This window comes from Oryzias latipes, chromosome 12 (assembly GCF_053564925.1).
Source record: "Oryzias latipes strain Hd-rR chromosome 12, Olatipes_Hd-rR_3.1".
NCBI lineage: Eukaryota > Metazoa > Chordata > Actinopteri > Beloniformes > Adrianichthyidae > Oryzias > Oryzias latipes.
Genome location: NC_136248.1, coordinates 29,149,080 through 29,169,677, shown reverse-complemented (window position 1 = coordinate 29,169,677; position 20,598 = coordinate 29,149,080). Strand labels below are relative to the sequence as shown.

At 42.3% G+C, this 20,598-nt stretch overlaps 1 protein-coding gene and 1 long non-coding RNA gene across 6 annotated transcripts; both read left to right on the top strand.

Moving 5' to 3' along the window:
- The first annotated feature begins 5,729 nt into the window (after nucleotides 1-5,729).
- On the top strand, nucleotides 5,730-20,205 carry LOC101154881 (DTW motif tRNA-uridine aminocarboxypropyltransferase 2). Of its 5 annotated transcripts, none has more exons than XM_078956019.1 (7): nucleotides 5,784-5,976; nucleotides 12,014-12,160; nucleotides 12,362-12,452; nucleotides 16,098-16,192; nucleotides 16,574-16,799; nucleotides 16,958-17,086; nucleotides 19,326-20,205. In XM_078956019.1, exons 1-7 carry the CDS (start codon nucleotides 5,846-5,848, stop codon nucleotides 19,503-19,505), a joined length of 999 nt encoding a protein of 332 aa, XP_078812145.1. In that variant the 5' UTR covers nucleotides 5,784-5,845; the 3' UTR covers nucleotides 19,506-20,205. The 5 variants fall into 5 exon arrangements, with proteins under 5 accessions (XP_011479767.1, XP_078812145.1, XP_078812146.1 ...); XM_078956020.1 differs by having other exon boundaries at nucleotides 5,786-5,976; nucleotides 16,601-16,799; XM_020707486.2 differs by lacking the exon at nucleotides 5,784-5,976 and adding an exon at nucleotides 10,690-11,570 and having other exon boundaries at nucleotides 16,601-16,799.
- Nucleotides 10,572-10,856, top strand: LOC144996477 (uncharacterized). The gene is made up of 2 exons (XR_013659421.1): nucleotides 10,572-10,696; nucleotides 10,801-10,856. It is a non-coding gene; the product is annotated as an uncharacterized LOC144996477 (long non-coding RNA).
- Nucleotides 20,206-20,598: the final 393 nt, after the last annotated feature.

Sequence of the window (20,598 nt, the reverse complement as noted above, 5' to 3'; positions counted from 1 at the left end):
CCAGCTTGGGGGTTACTGCCCCGAGTGCTCCAATTATCACAGGCACCACTGTCACCTTCACTTTCCAGGCTTTCTCCAGTTCTTCTCTGAGTCCCTGGTATTTCTCCAGTTTCTCATGTTCCTTCTTCCTGATGTTCCCATCGCTTGTCACTGCCACATCCACCACAACGGCTTTCCTCGGTTCTTTATCCACCACTACAATGTCTGGTACGTTCGCCATTACCATCGTATCAGTCTGGATCTGGAAGTCCCATTCTCTACCACTTTCGGAGGTGTTTCCCATTTTGACCTTGGGGTTTCCAGTCCATATTCTGCACACATGTTCCTGTATATTATTCCAGCCACTTGATTGTGGCGCTCCATGTATGCTTTCCCTGCCAGCATCTTACACCCTGCAGTTATGTGCTGGATTGTTTCAGGCGCCTCTTTGCACAGCCTACACCTTGGGTCTTGTCTGGTGTGGTAGATCTACACCTTGGGTCTTGTCTGGTGTGGTAGATCTACACCTTGGGTCTTGTCTGGTGTGGTAGATCTACACCTTGGGTCTTGTCTGGTGTGGTAGATCTACACCTTGGGTCTTGTCTGGTGTGGTAGATCTACACCTTGGGTCTTGTCTGGTGTGGTAGATCTGAGCCTCTATTGCTCTGGTGCTCAGGGGCCTCATTTATAAAGGTTGCGTACGCACAAAAGAAGGCGTACGCCACTCTCTACGCAATAGTTGAGATTTATAAAAAGCAAACTTGACGGGAAAATGTGCGGTCCTTCACGCAAGCTCTGACCCAGCCAGGCGTACGCACAAAAAACGGGTGAAATGAGAAACGGCGACACCGTCGGCAGATGGAAGAAACACGTGAAAGTGAAAATGACAATACTGCCTCTCAGAAATAACATGAAGACTTCACAAAGCAAGTATTACAATTAACAGCCTACACGAACACGTTTGACCGATCAGCAGTGAAACAAATAAAAAAATCAAACGAAAATTACAACAGAAATTCAAATGAACACATATTTGCAAAAAGAAAAGTGAAACATGTTCTGCAATATTGGCATGTTGTGCAATTCATCCTCATAAATAATATAAATAATATAGTTAACAGAACGAAATAATCTACACAACTGATATTCCCGTCAATGTGTCCGTCTGGCGGAGCAGAGGAGCAATCAGACAGACAGATGGATAGATAGAGAGAGATGCATTAATTCTCCACTGGGGAAAGTTGTTTTCATAGTAAAATATTTCTTCATAAGCTACAGAATTATGGTATTCATGCATATCAGAAAGCAACAAGAAATTACATTTGCGCTGATCAATTTCCCATTTCCACCTCGATTATTACCGACATCTGTAGCTTGTAAGACGTAATTAAATGGATGGAAATAAAATGCCCCATCACAATGCGTAAAATGACGCACAATGGCTGATCTTGCGCTCTTAGAAGATGTGGCAAATGGAAGAATTCGGAGTGAACGCATCTTTAGACAGCAAGGAGACTTGTTGGCAAACGAGGACGAGTGGCTTATGAGCCGGTTCCGACTTCCTCTGCGGGCTTTTGGGGGTGTGTCACCCCGTGCATCTGGCGCGTCGGTGTCCCCCTCCGCCTCAGTCACCACTCCACTTAAAAGGGATTTCCCAATTATTGCCGCCAGTCTCTCATCAGGAGGGGTCAGCTCCGGTGTCCCCCCCGTACACCCGTGTCTGCCACGGGTGTGTGTGTGTGTGGGGGGGGGGGGGGGGGGGGGGGATACAGCGCTAGACGTTTTTTTGCTTTGACTTTGATGTCCGACCTTTTCTTTTTTATTTCGGCCACGGTCCGAGGTTGTGAGGCTACAGCATTTTCGGCGTCTGCCGCCGTTTGCCACTCACGTGCCTTTTTGGCATTAGTAATGCCCACACTGTGCCCTCCAAACAACATTATTCTCCTCTTTTCCACCTCGCCAACGATAACTTCTACTTCACATTGAGTGAAGTTACGTTTTTTTGATTTTCTCTCCGTGTATGGCATGGTTTTGCAATCAATGAATATTCATTTGTGGGCGTTTCACGGACTATTTATGGCAGTAGCGGTTTTAGGCACGGGCCATACGGGCGATCGCCCGGGGCGGAAAAATGACGGAGGGGCGGCGCCAGCGGCTCAGCTCTTGTAAAATACTTTATGCATCACTATTGGTTTACTTATATCACAGAGTTTGTAACAGCCTGAAACCTGGCGGCGCCCCCGCCCCGCAGCTGCGCTCCCTGCTGTCTTTGAGAAGTAGACGCAAATGTGTGTGAGAAGGAGAAGGGAGGGGGCGCGGGGTGAAGGGTGCAGGCTGAGGTGAGCACGGAGCACAAAACGCATGCGCAAACCTGGCTGGATCTTCTTCCAGGGGGGCAACGGTCGCGGGCCGCGGCTCAGTGCTTGATGAAAAAATAAAAATAAAAATTGCGCCGCCATGTAGCGAATTAGCGCCCCTGGGTGCAGCTGCACGCGCTCCTGCTGGAAATGTTTGACGAACGGGAGGGGGGGGGGGCTGCGGGTATAAAAAAATCATGCTTTTTTGGTTATTTCAAATAAAAAATGGGAAAACAAAAAAAAATTCTTCACTTAGATGACAGTTGGTTTAGTCGACAGACTTGATACCTATGTCAGGACATTTATGCTAAATGCAAAAACATCTGAAATATGGAGAAAAAAGGTCAAAGCTGGTGCCCAATTTAGAAAGAAAAGAGAAGAAGAGGAGAAAAGAGACAAAGAAAAGGGTATTATCACATAGCTAGATGCACGTTTTCTAAATTCGAATGCTACCTGCCCTACAACAACAACAACGTTGCAGAGGAAAAATCTCTTGTTTGGTCTATCATGACCAAAACTGAAGTAGGCCCAAATATTGCAAATAACGTCATTTTTAAGATATTTATTCTTAAATGTTTGCTCTGCCTTAACTTGTAACATTAGTTATGATTCGTGTGTCTGTCTGCTCTGCTGTAACACAAAGTTTTTGTTGTGTTTTATTGTTGTATATTAGTTCATAATGTTAAATAAGCTGTGATGGTAGCATGCTGCTGCTGCTGCTGCTGCTGCTGCTGCTGCTGTTAACTTTTCAAAACTCCAGTTGATCAAGTCATACCTGAGATCACCAATGTCTCAGGAGCAACTCACTAACCTGCTGTTAATATCAATCATTCAGGGGGGGAGCAGATTTCATATGATGACGTTATTGACAAGCTTGCATCAGGAAGGCCACAAAGGTTAGGTTTTAGTTAGTGTTTTCTCTTCTTAGTGCTGCAGTTACATTTATTCTAGTGTATTATTAGTGTGATTTGTAGTTTATAATATTTATTTCAGATTGTTTGTGTTTATTAAATATTTCCTAACTGTATTTTCAGTTACAATAAATGGACAAAGTGACTCTATGGGGGGGGGGGGCGCTAGAGGAGGGCCTCGCCCGGGGAGTAATTCAGGGTAGAACCGCCACTGATTTATGGGCAACTATGGGCGTGTGATGAGGCCGCAAAAGCTGCGCAGCATTTAGAATTGGTTGTGATTTATTAAGGGAAAGATGCGTAGGATGTGCGTGCGCACGGTTTTATAACTCCGAATATTTCTGTGCGTACGCACGTCCTATGTTTCATCCGTACGCCACTTCTGACGCAAATCCTACGCAAAGTTTTATAAATGAGGCCCCTGGGCTTGTTCCTGAGCTGCCAGGATAAGCGCTTCGGTGCTGTCCGGTAGCCCAGCCCTTTCTAGCCATTGGTAGGACTTCTTGATATCAGCCAACATAAAATAGAATATACAATTATCAATAATAATTGAAAAAGAAGTTTTAAAAAATTGTTGTTTTACATATTTATAAATTACCTAATTATGAATTATATGTACACACAAATATGTAAAAAGAAGTTGAAAAACAAAGATACATATTGAAGAATGGACTGAACACTGGAAAGAACTGTCAGTTTGGGATGTTAAACATATGCGTATTAAAAAAATAAGTTAAGCAACAACATCATATTGACTGAAAACCACAGATACGAACAAGATTATGTTGTAAAAAAGTATATAATCGTAAATGATCGGATTCTGTCTTTTTAAGCTTATTTCTATGGCACTATTTTGCAGTCTAGGCTGACTAAACTGGTTCATAACAATAAAGAAAAGATATGAGAACATAAAAACAAGAAAAAGCATAAAAATCAAATTTGAATTGAGCTTCTGTTATGTTTCGATTGATTATTAGTATTTTTTTTGTGTTGTGATGATCACATTTTCCGAATTTCACACCAATGTCATCACAATTAAAACCACTCTGAGCAAAGATTCTGACAAAAAAAAACTAGATTTTTTTTTGTCAGAATCTTTGCTCATATTGCTTTTCTAAATATTTTTGTATTTGTTTATTGCTTTGTTGACAAAGTAGATTGTGAACAGGATCATGCTGGAGTCCGTGAGTTCTCTCTTCTCCGTGCGCCTAAATCAAAATCATGTTTGATTTCTTTTTTCTCCTCTGGGAGGTTGGATGAGAATCCTTCACCTGATTACTGACAAGAAAACCGATCAGATGACCAAACAAACACCGACCCGCTGTGACTGTCAGCCGGCTGCTGCCCAAGAAGTACTGAAGTCAAACCTGCAACCACGAGGATTGTCTTTATCCTGTGTTTTATAGTTTTGCTGCAGGAAATCCACTTTATTTGCTTTTTAATGAGAATAGAGGACAGAACCCCAGTGCACCATACTTTCCCCGGCTTCAAACTTCTAGCAGTGTACTAGCAACTAATTGCTATTACATTTATTTCAAACATGTACAGTAAGTTGCATGCACTATAGTACTTATACACCATAGTGTTAATAATAATGACAATAATGGAAAATCTACCTTTTTAGCATAGCAGTATTAATACAAAATAGTATAAGTCTAAGCAGAGAAAATTGGCTGTTCTGGCCCTGGTTTATGAAACCATCTGCCCTCTGCTTTGAGTTAAGGTCAATACCATGACAACACATCACACCACCTATCAACTAGTCCACTTCTTGTGAACACGGGATTTAAACCTACAGAAATAACACGATTAAGGTACGAACACTAGATTGAATACACATTTCTTTCATAAGTAACCATCATACAAGCGAGATAATGCCCTCCCAAGGCTTTATCAGAAATTAACGGACGTCACGGTTCAGGCTTCCGCGTCGTCCGTTAATTTCTGATGAAGCACACCTCGTCGGGCATTATCCCTTACAAAATGGACATCCTGCAGCCACTGAGATTTCTCCCGGATGATGGTATAAATATTAACAATTTTGTCCTAGATTATGTCACTCAGCTGAAATTTGCCCTTTAAATCCAGTATTATCCAGTAACATTTTATCCAATAATTCTGTATTAGACCACATTTATATGTTTTAATTAGGACTTGTCAGTCTTCTTCCCCCACCCTCATTTTTATTTATGTTGACATGACGTGCAGCTAAAAACCAAACTGGGCACATTCAACACAGAGTTGACACTGGATACAGGCCCCCAGCCCACATGTATAAATAGATCCACGGGGACAAACATGGCAGAGACCTTTTAGTCTAATTTTGAGAATTATTCCAGTCTAGAAAAACAGATTTAGCTTGTCTGTGTAAACCCACATGAACCCTGTAGTTCCTCTGAAGAAAAGGCAAAAGATCCAACCCAGCAAACAGATGACACATCCACTTCTTCACATGCCAATGCTTCAGATGAAACATAGGAAGCCCGGTTTTCTATTTCAAGATTACGCTGAGCGTGAAAACCTGAGCATGCCCGCTCAGAATGAGATCAACATAGTGGCGAGGAGAGGGCCAGCGACTTCATCAGGAGATTGCAGACAATGGATGCTGCGAATGAGGACTTCTCACGGCAGGATGTCGACCCCGAGATGACAATGCTGACAGCGGAGGAGGAGGAGGTCACAGAGCAGAGCGCTGATGGCGGCGATGAAGTGGAAAACCTACGGAGGAGGTACTTTCAGATCGTTTCTGGATGAGAAGCTGTAACCTGAAGCCTGGGAAACAGATCACAGTTAGACTGAAGAAACATTTGAGTTTTTACGTCAGACCTTGTTAACAACTATCTCAGAAATTACCAATTCCAAAATGATAAAAGAAAAATTCAAATAAACTGTGAATTAAGGCAGCTGGAAGGATTCTCTGATTATAATATGTTTTTTTTCCTGAAAAAATATATCAATGAAAGGATCATTACCTTATCAATTGTATTTCTCTAGATGCTTTAAAAGTTAATCTGTTCCAACAATAATACACAAAGAACGCCATCAGAGCAGCGCAGAACCTCAAACAAATGATCTAAAGTTTGCTCACTGGAACAAAATCGTAACATTTTTGAAATGTGGTCTGATTAGACATGAATCTGAGATCAATCTTAACTTTCCATTGAGTGGTGACAATGTGGAAAAGGTGGTAGTGTCATGATATGGGGCTTGTAAGCATTAGAATGGGCTCAATTTACTAAACTGGCAGCATTTTAAGGGAAAGAATTTGTTGCGGAAAGACTTAAATTCAAGGAAAAAGTCAGTTTTGGGGTAAATATTTTTATAGTTAAAACACAAGTAATCCCCCCCCCCACCCCCATGCAAATAAATCCTGCAACACACAAAAAAAGAGTTCTGCTAAATCTATGGTAAAAAACAATAGACAAAAAAAGACAATTATATTCTTAAGACATTTTTTGCAGCCTAATGAGACACAAACTGGGTGGTTTAGTCTTTAACTGTAATGGATTTCAAACTATCAATTCTCAAAAAATGCCAGTCTTTGGGTAATGATTTATTTTAAAAAAACACAGCCCCCTTAAAATATGCAAATGAGTCTCGTACCACAAAAAACAAAAAGAGTTATTTTAAATACACAGTAAAAACAGATATATCACAGGGGGAGAAGGACGATAATTACAATTTTCTAGACACTAATTGGGCTAAATGTTAACTTGGTCATTAAGTCTTTAATTATAAGGGATCTCCAATGCCAGATAAATGGTGTTAGTGTCATGATTTGGGGCTTCTTCACATCAGGAAAGATGTGTTTGATTCACCAAACAGATAGCAGATAGTTAAGCGGCAAAAAATGGCAGAAGATACTATAATAAAGAAAAAATAAGGAGGAAATGGAAAATCTAGTAGCAACATCATCTAAAATGTTAAAGCTCTGTCATCTTAATGAACAATAATTCTACACAAGCTGCAGCTTGATGACCTTTCAGCTCAAGAGGCTAAACTTTAACTGTTTTCTTCAAATAAAAGCATTGTTGTGAGAAGCTTCAGGGCCAACTTAGCCCTGGAGAACCCGCGGGATCAAATGATTGTATTTTTTCTCTTTTATTTTTTCCATTTTTTGCTATTTGTTAAAAGCCTGCCAAAAGTGAACAAACAACAACAACAAAAGTCCAATTAGATATAAAACCCCTAAATGAAGTTGTACCTTAAAACCATGCATGAGACTTTTTTTTTCTAAAAAAAAAACCCAATTATTTAAGATTTAGAAAATGTTTACATTAAAAGGAAAAGATCTTATTCGACCTAACTTCCAAAAAGGTTCCTGACATTCATGGAAAATTATATTTAAAAAAAGTTTTATCCAAATGTTTAAACAAATCTGCCTTAGATAGTGAACCAAAAAACAAAACAGAAGAAGATGCTTTGGACCAGATAATAAATAAGAAATAAAAACAATAAAAAGTGGAGGAAATGGGAATTGTGTTTGAAAAACAGAAATCCATGCAGATCCAGAATGGAGCTCCTGCCGTGTTGATCCCACCATCCCTCTGTCCTCAGTTTACGTGAGGCCGTCCATGACGACAGCGTCCGCCCCAAGATGCAGTGCCTGATGATGGACTCCTCCTTCTCCATGGTGACGATGCAGGGGGAAGACAGCGGGATCGCGTGGGAGACGAACCCCAGTCGCTCTGCCACGCCGTGGGCCTCTGAAGCTGGAGACTTCACCCCTCCGGTTCCCGTCCGACCTGCAACACCGGGGTCACACCCAGCTGGGAAGATCATTTTTGAGATGGACGAGGAGATGATTTCAAGACAGAGGAAGACCAAAGAGAGGGCTTCCGGTCAGAAGAGCAGGGTGGGAAAACGTCCAGAAGTCCTGGAGCTGAGCTCAGATAACATCTCAGGACGACCGGAGCTAGTGGAAGTCTCTCAGCCGAATGTGAAAGCGGACGCAGAAGGAGAACAAGAGGAGGAGGCTGATCATCTGGAAAACAAGATGCAGCGGTTGTTCAGCATCGTGTCAGAGGGCTCAGAAATCCTGAACATTGTCGTCCCACCGAAGATGGCCACTGTGGACGAGGAGGAGAGCAGAGAAATGGCGGACAACCTGTCGTACCTCGAGGAAGTTCCTGTTCCCAGAGCCAGTGAGGAAATCCAAGACTACGAAACGCTGACCTTAGGTGAACCTGAAGTCCAGTCAGCTCCACCAGCCACATCTCCAAGAGTCAGACTTCAAGGTACGATGGATCCTCCAGGAGCTCCAGTCGCCAGGCCTCCAGGAAGAGCAGCTGTCGGGAATTTGGACTACTTTGAAGCCTTCTTCCTGGTTGATGCTCAGGCCCCTGGGGGTCCTGCTATGATCTCACCTGGGCAGGAGGTACCAGAGGCGGGGGCCCCTGGAGAGACCAACAATACTGAAACTCAAAGAAACGTTGGAGATGTCACTGTTTGCGCAAACATGGACAGAGACGAGTCGGACACTGTCAGTTTAGGAGAAATCACCAGCGAGCTTCTGGATGATGTTTTCTACGCCGGCACCGACAGCAATCCAATGAAGAGCCTGGATTCAGCGCATGGAGGCAGAGCAGCTGCCGGTTCAATATCCAGACTTCCATCCAAGCCAAGTGGTTCCAGTCTGTTTGGAAGCCAAGAGGACATCCTGACTCCTATCTTCCTCCCCGAAGGACCTCCAAAAATTATTGATCCAATTTTGCTTGAGGAGCCCAAAGCCATGGCTTTCCTCTACACCGACCTGTACGAGGAGGCGCTGGGCAGCCGGAAAAAAGAGGAGGACGCGGAAAGCGTGACGTCTGAGAAGTCCTTCCACAGCAGACACTCAGACCGGGAGGCCAGGGGATATTTGGAGAAGTTTGTTCTCATAGACGAGACCCCGGTGGTGGAGGCGGAACATTCAGACAAGGAAAAACCAGCAGAGGGAGAACCACGGGTTCTGACAGGAGACGGCTTTGATGTCGAAGACTTTCTGCCCAGAAGCGAACATGCGGAAATGCAGCAAACAGAGGAGATCACAGACTTCTTCAGGTCCAGCGCCAATTCTTCCCCATGTGACGCCGAACGTCTTCCTCCACCTTTGGAAGAAGACGATACAGAAGTTATCTCAAAGAAAATCCCCAAGGTACAAAAAAGTGTCTCCATTGCAGAAGAGAAAGTCCCAGAAGTCCATCTGGATCCACTCAGCCTATCAAACTTTGAGTTCCCCCCTGAGGAACCAGACTGGGGAGGTATGGACGATCCTCCCACCGCTGAGGAGGATGTGTTTAAACACGAGGAGTTATGGAAACACGAGGCAGCCATAAGCAAACCAGATCCCCCTCCCAGGAAGAAGACGACATCTAAAGCAAGGCTAGATCTTACTCCTCTAACTCCAGTCGACGGTATTCCGATGCAGAACCAAGAGGAAGCTGGAGGAAAGGAGCAGAGGGAGGAGGAGAAGGAGACGGCATCACCAGCGGAGACGACAGACGACAGGGACGGTGTCGACGGCGGGGAAACAATTTCTGAGGCGGCTCTGTCCGAGGCCATCCTGACCGCGCTGAAAATGGAGATCTCTGCGAGTAACGGCGTTCAAGACGGCGACGAAACAACCACAGCAGACGAGAACGGCGAGAAAACAGGGGAGGAGGAAACGAGGACTGAGGCGGACACAGTGGCGGCGGGACACAATGACCCGAAGGAGGCAGACGTTGAAACGGAGGTCAATCCAGAGAAGCCAGTGGAAGGTTCAGCCGCTGTTCCTCCGACCAAAACCAAGGGGCAGTGCATCATCCTTTAATCTAGAAACTTCTGTGACAGATCTGAGGAAACTCCTGCCAGCTTCACACACACAAATATGAATGAGTTTGTCTTCAAAAAGTGTTGGTGTCACTCTGACGGAAGACCCACTTTAAACCAGGTCCCTCCAGCAATAGTGCATGTAGAAGTCTGGGTCACAAGGAGTGACGGTGCAAAACGGCGGGGTGTGCCGTCTTCTATAAATAAGCCTCCTTGGCCTTTAACCTGACACCTTGTCTCAGAAGACTGTGTGCAGCACCCACTTATAAACAGTCACAGATAAGAGATCAACACCCGTTGTTGTGGAGCTTTTCGTAATGCTTACTCAGTTCTAAAAGTTTTAAGAAGTCGTGGCTTTCCCTTTGTTACGGAGCCCCTTTTTGCTAAATATTAATTTCTCAGATTTAGTTTTTCATTTCTATTTTCTGCTAAAGAATCTAACAAGATTAAAGCCTAAAGCGGCGTTGTAAGGGTGTTACTCGTCCCCACAGGCTAAGCGGCCCCTCAATCACCCCTTTTGCCCCTCCCAGCCTGGTCAGAAGTGCGTGTGACAAATTCATTACAAAAACAACACTTTTTTTCAAAATGCAAGTTTTCTGTTGGCTTTATCTCCATAGCAACCATTTTATTTTTGGGTTGCCTGGTGGTGACGAATTGGTCTATGTCATTTTTTTTTTTTATAACTTGTCCTGTCCAACAGCTAGGCAAACAGATGAGAGCTGAGGGCCTCTTGTGTTGGACATATTTTATTTTAACAAGAGGTCTATGTCATTTTTTGAAGAATCTGCAAAAGTAAATTTTTGAATTTCCTTAACAACTGAAGTTTTTTTGTTAACCACGCTCACATTACAGATATTTTCATACCGTATGTCATATCACTTTTTTCAGCTTACCCTAACATTTCATGTATTAAATTTTCACAATTCTTCTGTAAAAAATGTGTGAGCCATAAAGGAGCGCCACTTTTGTGAGCTCGCACACTCCAAATTTAAAACCAACATTTTTTCCCAAGTAGCTCCCCAATGATGCTCGAGCAGTCAGTAGGCTATAGATAAAAATCCTTAAGAGTTTAAATTTGTAGCTGGTACTAAAGGCGATTTTTAAATAATTTTTTTAATTCAAGAATGGCGGCCTCTTACCGAGGTCAAAGGTTGTGGTTGTAGAATTAAGCTGGTGGTGTGTATGTAAAATTTTGTTATCACTCAAACAAAAATTTTGTTTTCTCAAATTGAACAAAGATGTGAAAAAATCAATTGCAACTGCAGTTGATGCCTACACCTGATTCAAAAAATGCGATCTGGAGCCCCGCCTCCTTTGCTGACACATGCGCATAGAAATGCACAAATCACATATGATAAAGGTGTAAACGGTACACACAAACTATTAGGTGCAGTATGAATATATATTTTTTTGTAAAATAACAATTTTACTTCTACAGATTTATGTGGTGCACTGCTGAAATTCGGCGCCCTCTGGAGTAAAACCCACGCATGTTGAACCTGACCAACCCTTGTAGTTTGTTCATTCACCGGTAGGTGGCAGCAGAAAGCCGACTGTTTGAAAAATAAACAGTCCTACAACTTGTGCCCTGATTGGCATACCGTTTAAGTATGCTCGCTTTTTTGGGATCAGGAAAAGGGTTTATATTATATCAGTTCATTTTATTTATTATTTATTTTTTTGTGGAGGTATTTTAGCCGACAGCATCGAGGTTGTAGTTTGGACACTCGTGCTGCGTTTAAAGGGGGTCTGACATTAAAATTTTAATTTTCCATCTAATGATTTAAATAGAAAACACCGCAAGAAAATACATTTTCTTTAGTATGTGATGTGTAAAACCCCTGCATTAAATCATCATGTTTAATAAAAAAGATAATTTGGTTGACTTTAACGTCTTTTGTTGAACATTAATCCCGGTTACCGAGGCACTTTGAACGCCTATGCTAACCCAGCAATGGACAATGTTCACTGTAGGTTCTCCTCCACGGTTGCTCCTGTTGAAAACGGGGACGAAAACGGCGACAAATATCCCGCAGGCGATGGTTTAGTCGACGCTTTCGGGGACCTGGCTGCTCTCCCGGTAGAAGTGGAAGAGAGGAGACCGACGTGTTTACGGTGCCGGTGAGCTAAATAACGGTGAAGCTAATGCTAGTTAGTCGGGATAGCAGAGAGGCTGTGGACGGAAACCCCGAGTCCCGGATGTCCGTTCACTGCATTTATGAGGCGATAGGCCCGTGTCGTTAAAGAAAAGCTGAAATAAACATGGAGGCTTTAGGCTGAGAAATAACCGGGATGTCACTGCTTGAACTTTCTTCCATGCAGTCGCCCTCAGAAGGTGTGTCTCTGTCCCTTCCTTCCTTCTCGACCGCTGGAGGTGTCCACCTGTCTGTACGTGGTACAGCACCCCGCAGAGGTAAGCTAGCGTTAGCCTCCAAAGCTATATGTTTAAATTTTTTTCTATTTAGCTATAAAACTTTGGTCAAAAGTCTGACTCTGGCTTCATCTTCTAGTATTTTTCTTTTACAAAAATGTATTTTTTTAATCGACACAATGTTTTTCTTTTATTAGTCAAGACTAACTTTGATTCACTTGTGTGAATTCAGTGTAAAAAGTTTGGTCCCTGCCCCAAAAATATTTAATCAGCAATAAAATTAAATACATTTCTTTCACAATTATTCATACATTTTACCAAATCTAAAAAAAGATCTGGACATAAACTGTTCATTTTGCTATTCCTCGCCAGAAATTGTACCTCATCTTTTTTGATTTTGCACTTTCACTCAAACATTTAGAAAAGATTTGACTTATTTTATTACGACCCGTCTCTGTGAAGACTATAAATTATTTCACGAACATATGAGTTTTGGGTTTGTTACATAAGGGAGATTTAATGCAGAAAGATTGTGTATAGTTACTCTACTTATAATTATGGCTAAATATTTCATTCACAAGTGTAAATATCCTCAGAAAATAACAGTATTTTACATTTTCCAGAAATAAACTATTCTTTATGCCAATATTATTAATTACTACTAACAAAAAAGCTGCTAGAACAGTTGAAACATGGTAACTTTTGAAACTTTAGCAGAATCCTTCACCTTTATTATTAGTTTAGTGTGTTTGTCTGCACACATATATATATATATCGCCCCTCTCACCCTCCGCGAGTGGTTTCTCCTCCAAGCTCGGGTCCTCTACCAGAGGCCTGGGAGCTTGAGGGTACTGCAGTATCTTAGCTGTTCCTAGCACTGCGCTTTTCTGGACTGAGAGGTCTGAGGTCTTTCCAGGTATCTGTTGTAGCCACTCCTCCAGCTTGGGGGTTACTGCCCCGAGTGCTCCAATTACCTCAGGCACCACTGTCACCTTCACTTTCCAGGCTTTCTCCAGTTCTTCTCTGAGTCCCTGGTATTTCTCCAGTTTCTCATGTTCCTTCTTCCTGATATTCCCATCGCTTGGCACTGCCAAATCCACCACAACGGCTTTCCTCTGTTCTTTATCCACCACTACAATGTCTGGTTGGTTTGCCATTACCATCCTATCAGTCTGGATCTGGAAGTCCCACAGGATCTTTGCCCTCTCATTCTCTACCACCTTCGGAGGTGTTTCCCATTTTGACCTTGGGGTTTCCAGTTCATATTCTGCACACATGTTCCTGTATATTATTCCAGCCACTTGATTGTGGCGCTCCATGTATGCTTTCCCTGCCAGCATCTTACACCCTGCAGTTATGTGCTGGATTGTTTCAGGGGCCTCTTTGCACAGCCTACACCTTGGGTCTTGTCTGGTGTGGTAGATCTGAGCCTCTATGGCTCTGGTGCTCAGGGCTTGTTCCTGAGCTGCCAGGATGAGTTCTTCAGTGCTGTCCTGTAGGCCAGCCCTTTTCTAGCCATTGGTAGGACTTCTTGATATCAGCCACTTCAGTTATGGTCCGGTGGTACATCCCATGCAGGGGTTTGTCCTCCCATGAGGATCTGTCCTCCAGCACTGTGTCCTCTGCTCTCCATTGCCTGAGACATTCACTGAGAACACTGTCATTTGGGGCCTTGAGCTTGATGTACTCATGGATCTTGGATGTTTCATCCTGGATAGTGGCTTCTACGCTCACTAGTCCTCGGCCTCCTTCCTTGCGGCTAGCATACAGTCTCAGGGTGCTGGATTTGGGATGGAACCCTCCATGCATGGTGAGGAGCTTTCGTGTTTTAACATCCGTGGTCTGTATCTCTTCTTTTGGCCATCTTATTATTCCTGCAGGGTATCTGATAACTGGCAGTGCGTAGCTGTTTATTGCCCGGGTCTTATTTTTGCCATTGAGCTGGCTTTTCAGGACTTGCCTTACCCGTTGGAGGTATTTAGCTGTTGCAGCTTTCCTTGTTGCCTGCTCCAGGTTGCCATTTGCCTGGGGAATTCCAAGGTACTTGTAACTGTCCTCAATTTCTGCTATTGTTCCTTCTGGAAGAGAGACCCCTCGTGTATGGACTACATGCCTCTCTTTGTCACCATCCGGCTGCACTATCTCGAGCCTGAATGACATCCCAATGTCAGTACTGTAGATCCTGGTGGTGTGGATCAGGGAGTTAATGTCACGCTCGCTCTTAGCATATAGCTTGATGTCATCCATGTAGAGGAGGTGACTGATGTTGGCCCCATTTCTGAGTCGGTATCCATAGCCAGTCTTGTTGATTATTTGGCTGAGGGGGTTCAGACTTATGCAGAACAGCAGTGGGGACGGAGCATCACCTTGGTATATCCCACATTTGATGGACACTTGTGCAAGTGGCTTCCCATTGGCTTCAAGGGTGGTTTTCCACAGCTTCATTGAGTTTCCTATGAAGGCTCTTAGAGTCCTGTTGATGTTGTACAGCTCCAAGCATTCAGTGATCCATGTGTGTGGCATCGAGTCATAGGCCTTCTTGTAATCAATCCAGGCTGTGCACAGGTTGGTGTGTCGTGACTTGCAGTCTTGAGCGACTGTTCTGTCGACCAGGAGTTGGTGTTTGGCTCCTCTGAAGTCTCTCTATATGTATATATATATATATATATATATATATATATATATATATATTTGTTACTAAAGTTTATTCTTTAAAAACAGTCATAAGAAGGGAAAAAAAGACTTGCTTTGATTAAAAAAAATTGCGTTTTTAACTTGTATTTGTGGCTTTTTTGCATTATGGAGGACAGATATAAAAAAATTGAGCTTAAAATTGCAATTTTTTAAAATCTAATTGTGTGAATCAGGAGCAGATGAAAATAATTCCTTTGAAAAAAATACCTTATGTTTTTTTTTTTCAAAGCTCCCAGCCTTATGGAGTGATTTATGTGCCATTATTCCAAGCACAATACTCCTAAAACCTTCAAATATTGTGTGCTCAAAAATTATTTTGCACTTGAAACAGAAAAATGCACTTGAGGCTCAAAAATACATACAAACAAAACAATTTTCACCGAACAAATTCGAGGGCACCCCGTTACAAATGTGCCGCAAAAGCCAGCTATTTGTAATTTTTGTGCTTGTTTTTAAATTATTGATTTTGTTTTGTCTTAATGTAAAGCACTGGAGGAGCATAGGAAAAAGTGCTTTATAAATAAAGTTTGATTTGATCAGACATGGACGTGACGGTTGAAGCTGATTGGTCAGAAACTCTTCCAATCAGCTTGTAGATTGGATTCAAAAAGGGTTTTGATTACAAGTTTTTTTTGTTTGCTTGCTTGTATTTTTTAGCTTCAAAGGGATTTTTCTATTTCAAGTTCAAAATAATTTTTTGAGCACACAAAATGTTTAAAATTTTGCCCTCTAAACAGTGAGTGTTGCTCTTGGAATAATGGCACAAAAGTCCCTCCATAGCTGCATTTGCAGGCCGAATGGTTACGGTACCTACACCGGTAATGTGGGGTTTGGGGTGAGAGGGGGGCTGTAAGCTAGCGGGAGAGCAGGTAAACAAAGAGATCTCAGCAACAAATACTGTCCCGCCCACAACCCAGCAGCGAATTCTTAATGGACTCTTGCCGCTCTGCAGAAACGATGTCCTATAAAGCGACGGTTTGTGTTTTGCCTCAGGAAAGCAGAGTTCTGCGCACCGTTCCTCTTCTTGCCACCTGTTTGCCTCAAGGAAAATGCAACATCATCGTAGGACGACGATTCAGCGAGGAAAAGTAAGTAAGTGGCATTTTATTTTCAATAAAAATTAGTCCTGCACAATAAAACCCAATACGGATATCGCAACAATTGCAATAAATGGTTACCTTAAATGTGCTAAAACAATCTTATGGCAGCTTGACGAATTTAACGCATCAAATAAATCCCTTTTACACATTTGACCAATCAGATGAAGCCCTGAACTTGTTGACCAATCGGGTGGAGCTCTTATTGTTAGTTGTTGACTCTTATTTAAATTAAACTGTTGCAGTGAAATGGAAAGGATTTTTTTATTTGCCATTTGTTCTCGTATCGCAAGTTATATTGCATATCGCGAGTTTTCCTCATATTGTGCAGCCCTAATGAAAATATATGCAAATGTCCTTAAATATATTTAGGGCTTGCTATTATATAATTGCACGCAGACACCCGGAGCTCGCCGCCGTCTGTCAAGACAGCAGAACGCTCATCCTCTACCCTGGTCCCAAGTCCCAGAACCTGGAGGAGCTGGTTCGGTGTCAAGATGTCGGCTCGATAAATCACAATGTGATCATCATAGACGGCACCTGGAGCCAAGCCAAGAACATGTTCCTGAAAAACAGCATGTTCCACCTCCCTAAACAGGTCCGAACAGTTTGAAGAGAAATGTTTGGTCTCCTTTTCAATGATCAATTTCAAACACTTCCCTGTTTCTTTATTTTCCTTCTTCATTTGGTTAAACTTTTCGTGCAAATCGGGTCCAACTGCAGCCCTTCTGATCTCATTGTGGTTTGGTTTTCCAGGTGCAGCTCAACAGGACTCTTTCCAGTCAATATGTGATCCGCACCCAACCCTCCAACATCTGCCTGTCCACGCTGGAATGTGCCGCCGTCGCCCTGTCTGTCCTGGAACGCAACGACGAGATCCAAGAGGTGAAGAGACAACAGATCGCAGCTTTGCACGGAATTAGCAACCAGTATCTAAAATCAAAAATATAGATCGATTTGATGAGGATCTTGACCTTTCTTGGTTAAACTAGTGTGTTTGTTGTGCAAAGGTTATGTTCTAAACATTAACCAGTGATGGGTAAAATCCTGAAGTAGGATTATAGATCTACATAGATCTACCATCGTGATTGGTGACTGACATCCCGATGGAGAGACACCATCGTGATGCCACGCCCCCGCCACGCTGCGAGTGGACACCATAAAACGCGGTTACATGTGCAAAATATCTTTATAAGGATTATTGGTCGGATTAGAATCCAACTTGTAGATGGGCCCAGAAAAACTTTTTCAGATTATTATATTATATTACAGCAGTGTTTTTAAAAACCGGAAGCGAAACTTAGTTCCGCCGAGAGGCTACATACATCAGCTCGGTATTATACAAGATGATCTCCTAAACCTGTTTTTAATAATGTTACGGTTATTATGAAGCGCCTGTTCGCTCATCATTTTAATTTTAATCCGTGTGGTCAGTGCTTTTTCTGTTGAAAAACGGAGCCGGAAGCCAGGATTAGCAGTATGCTAACACGGGCTAACAACATTAGCATGAAAATAAAATCCATGCGTGAAACGGTGCAATCTGCATCTTGGCTGCACGTAAATATGTGGGAATAACATCAGCCTTTATTTTGTCGGGACACGACTGGAAACACAAATGTTTGAACGGTTTCTAAGGACTGAGCGGCATTTCTGCTTTGAAGCTTACACACTGCGCATCCCAGAGTCGGCCTTGGCAGCGTTTCTCCAATGAAATCAAACTATCCGAACTTTTGCAAAGATGGATGTCCATATATAAGGAAACGTTTAGCCGATCACCGCTACCTCAGCGGAGAAAGTGTTTGTGTTAGCCTGGGGGGGCGGAGCTGGCAGTGCAGACTCTTCCTGGAAGGGAATATGAGAACACGCTCGTTTTCGTGGGTTAGGAGGGGCTCAGAGGTGCAGGTTTTTAGAGGAACAATGTGTGAACGGATCAAAATACCACTTTGGGTTTATTATAATACACTGAAGAGCTCAAAAAGTCGATTTTTTTTTTTTTTTTTTTTCTTTTTTTTCATGATATAGGACCTTTAAGGAGGTAAAAGTCCTCCCTACACATTTGCTACACTTCTCTCAGACAGAGATGAACATTTCACACTTTTCTCTCTTGTTGAAATTCTTAAAGTTTAAACTTTCGTTTGATAATAGCTCTAAAACAAATATCTGCTCACAATTGAAGATTTATGTCAATGTGGCAAACCCAAGGCGTGCTGTTGGTCCCACTCTGATAAAGAAAATTGGGTTTTTAGTGTTTTAAACATACTCTTGTGAAAATTTTCTGATGGAGGACATGTATTAAGAAAATTGAGCCTTAAATTGCATTTCTGAGTATTTCTTTCCTCTAACTGTTGTGAACTAAAAGCAGACGGGAGAAATGCAGCTTGAAAAGATTGAATCTGACAGAGAAAATATTCTGGGCGGGGCCTCAGCTCCATCCTGATGCACACCGATAGATCCGCGTACGTCTGAGCTGGAATCTGGATCCAAACTTCATCGCTCAGCAGCTTTGTTAGGTTGGGGGTGAGAGGGGCTGTGAGCAAGCAGGGGAGAGTTTAAACAGACGGATGATGGGAAGTGGGGGCGGGCTTACTCCACGCCAACAGTCCCTCAGCTCAGAAGTGAATTTTCTAAGGGAACTAACTCCAGCCGCTCTGCAGAAACGATGTCTTAGAAAACGACAGAGGTTTTTTGATTTTGGGGTAAAAGCGGGATCATCCTCATTCAAAGACCACCGGGAACGCTTTGGAAATGGATCAAAAGGTGATCGGAGTTAGTCTGCAACTTCCTCAGGTTAGTAGTCGTCTGCTGCAGATCTAGATGAACACTTGAAATTCCTGATTTACTGAAACAGGACCTCTTGGCTCTAGAGATGCTGATTTGTTGTGTGTTTGATGTAAAATCAGTTGAAATGAAAGGCTGGTCGTATAAATTGATGCGGCTAAACTGTAACGCCAACGTTTTCTGGCTGCCCCTCTAAGTCGATCTGCCTCAGAGGGGATTTAGTGGGATGGCCGTGAGCCCTTGGGCGCCGGAAACGTGACGGCTTTAATGCGGCTGCGTGTTCATTTTCTGGCTCAGAGAAAGAAAAAAAGAAAAAAAACTCTGAAATATTTATGGTCGCCCGCAGGTTCTGCTGAGGCCGCTGAAAGCCCTGTGCTCCTTCCAGCTGCAGCACGGAGCCCAGATCCATCACAGCAAGGAGCATCTGCTGAAAACCGGCATGTACGACAAGCCCATGCCCAAGAACAAACGCAAGATCAAGAGAATGGAGAAACTGCTCGCCGACCACAGCATCTGTCCCAGATGAGACGGAGTACCGCTGTGCAGAAAAGGGATTTCTCTTTCCTAATGTCATTTAAATAAAGAGGATGTTATTTGTTTCTGCTTTACAGGAAATCAGGCCTCTGAAATGTAGTGTAAAACATCTTCTGCATCAAATGTTAGACAGATTTTAAGGTAAAACTCTGATGAAGGAAGCATCTGTTTTATATTTTGTTCCAACAACAGCTGGTAGATTTGTGACTCTTTTTGTGTTTGTTTTTTTAAAGTTTTACACTTTTTAAACATGTCGGAGTCTGCTCTGAAGCAGGCGTGTCTGTATTTATCCATTTTTCCGGTTTCATGTTCTCCATCTGTGTGAAGCTACCAAACCAAAACAGGTTCAATTTTAGGAGAATCTAGTTTTACAGTCAACTTTTTTATTTTTAAAAGCAATATTCTGCTTACATTTTCTTCAACCGGGTCAAATTCTTTTTTTTTTCTATTTATATTTATTTATTTAGGTTCCGTTTGTTGTATTCTGTGATCAGAACTTAGGAAAAAAAATCCTCATCATCCAAGTTATACAGTTTTATTTTGTAAAATGAACATTTACAGTTTCTTTTTAAACTGCTTGAACACATCGCTGTTCCGGATCTATCTTTTCTCTGTGGTTACTGGATTTTTGCACAACTCTTAAAAATGAAACGTTGGCATTTCTAAACAGAAAATAAAATTCCTGCATTTTACATCCATTGTCTTATTTTGAAATTCTGAAAAACGAGAAGCTACCAATCATTAATCGGTTAATTGTTTTAATTTTGTTTAAAAGCAAAATATGTTAAATTTGGATGAGCTGTGCCTTTTTGAACAGGACAAAGAAATTTGTATTCCCCTCTGATTTTTTTAAGGAGATAAACGTAGGAAACTGAAAATGAAGGCTACGAAGTTAGTTTTTTGTATTATTTTGTTTCACATTTTTACTGAAAAATATTGGATGATCCAACTAAGATATATTTTGTTAGTGTTGTTTGCTTAACATTATTTTTTTAAATGTTTTGTCAAGAGGAAAATCAAACAAAGTGGTGCAATTTCAAACCTAGCAGGTGAGTTGAAATGAGTCGTAAAATAATTTTTCTTTT

Coding starts and splice junctions, on each gene's coding strand:
- LOC101154881 (XM_011481465.4), top strand. CDS start 5,846: ATGGATGCTGCGAATGAGGACTTCTCACGGCAGGATGTCGACCCCGAG. Junction 5,977..7,804: donor GTGGAAAACCTACGGAGGAG/GTACTTTCAGAT, acceptor CTCTGTCCTCAG/TTTACGTGAGGCCGTCCATG.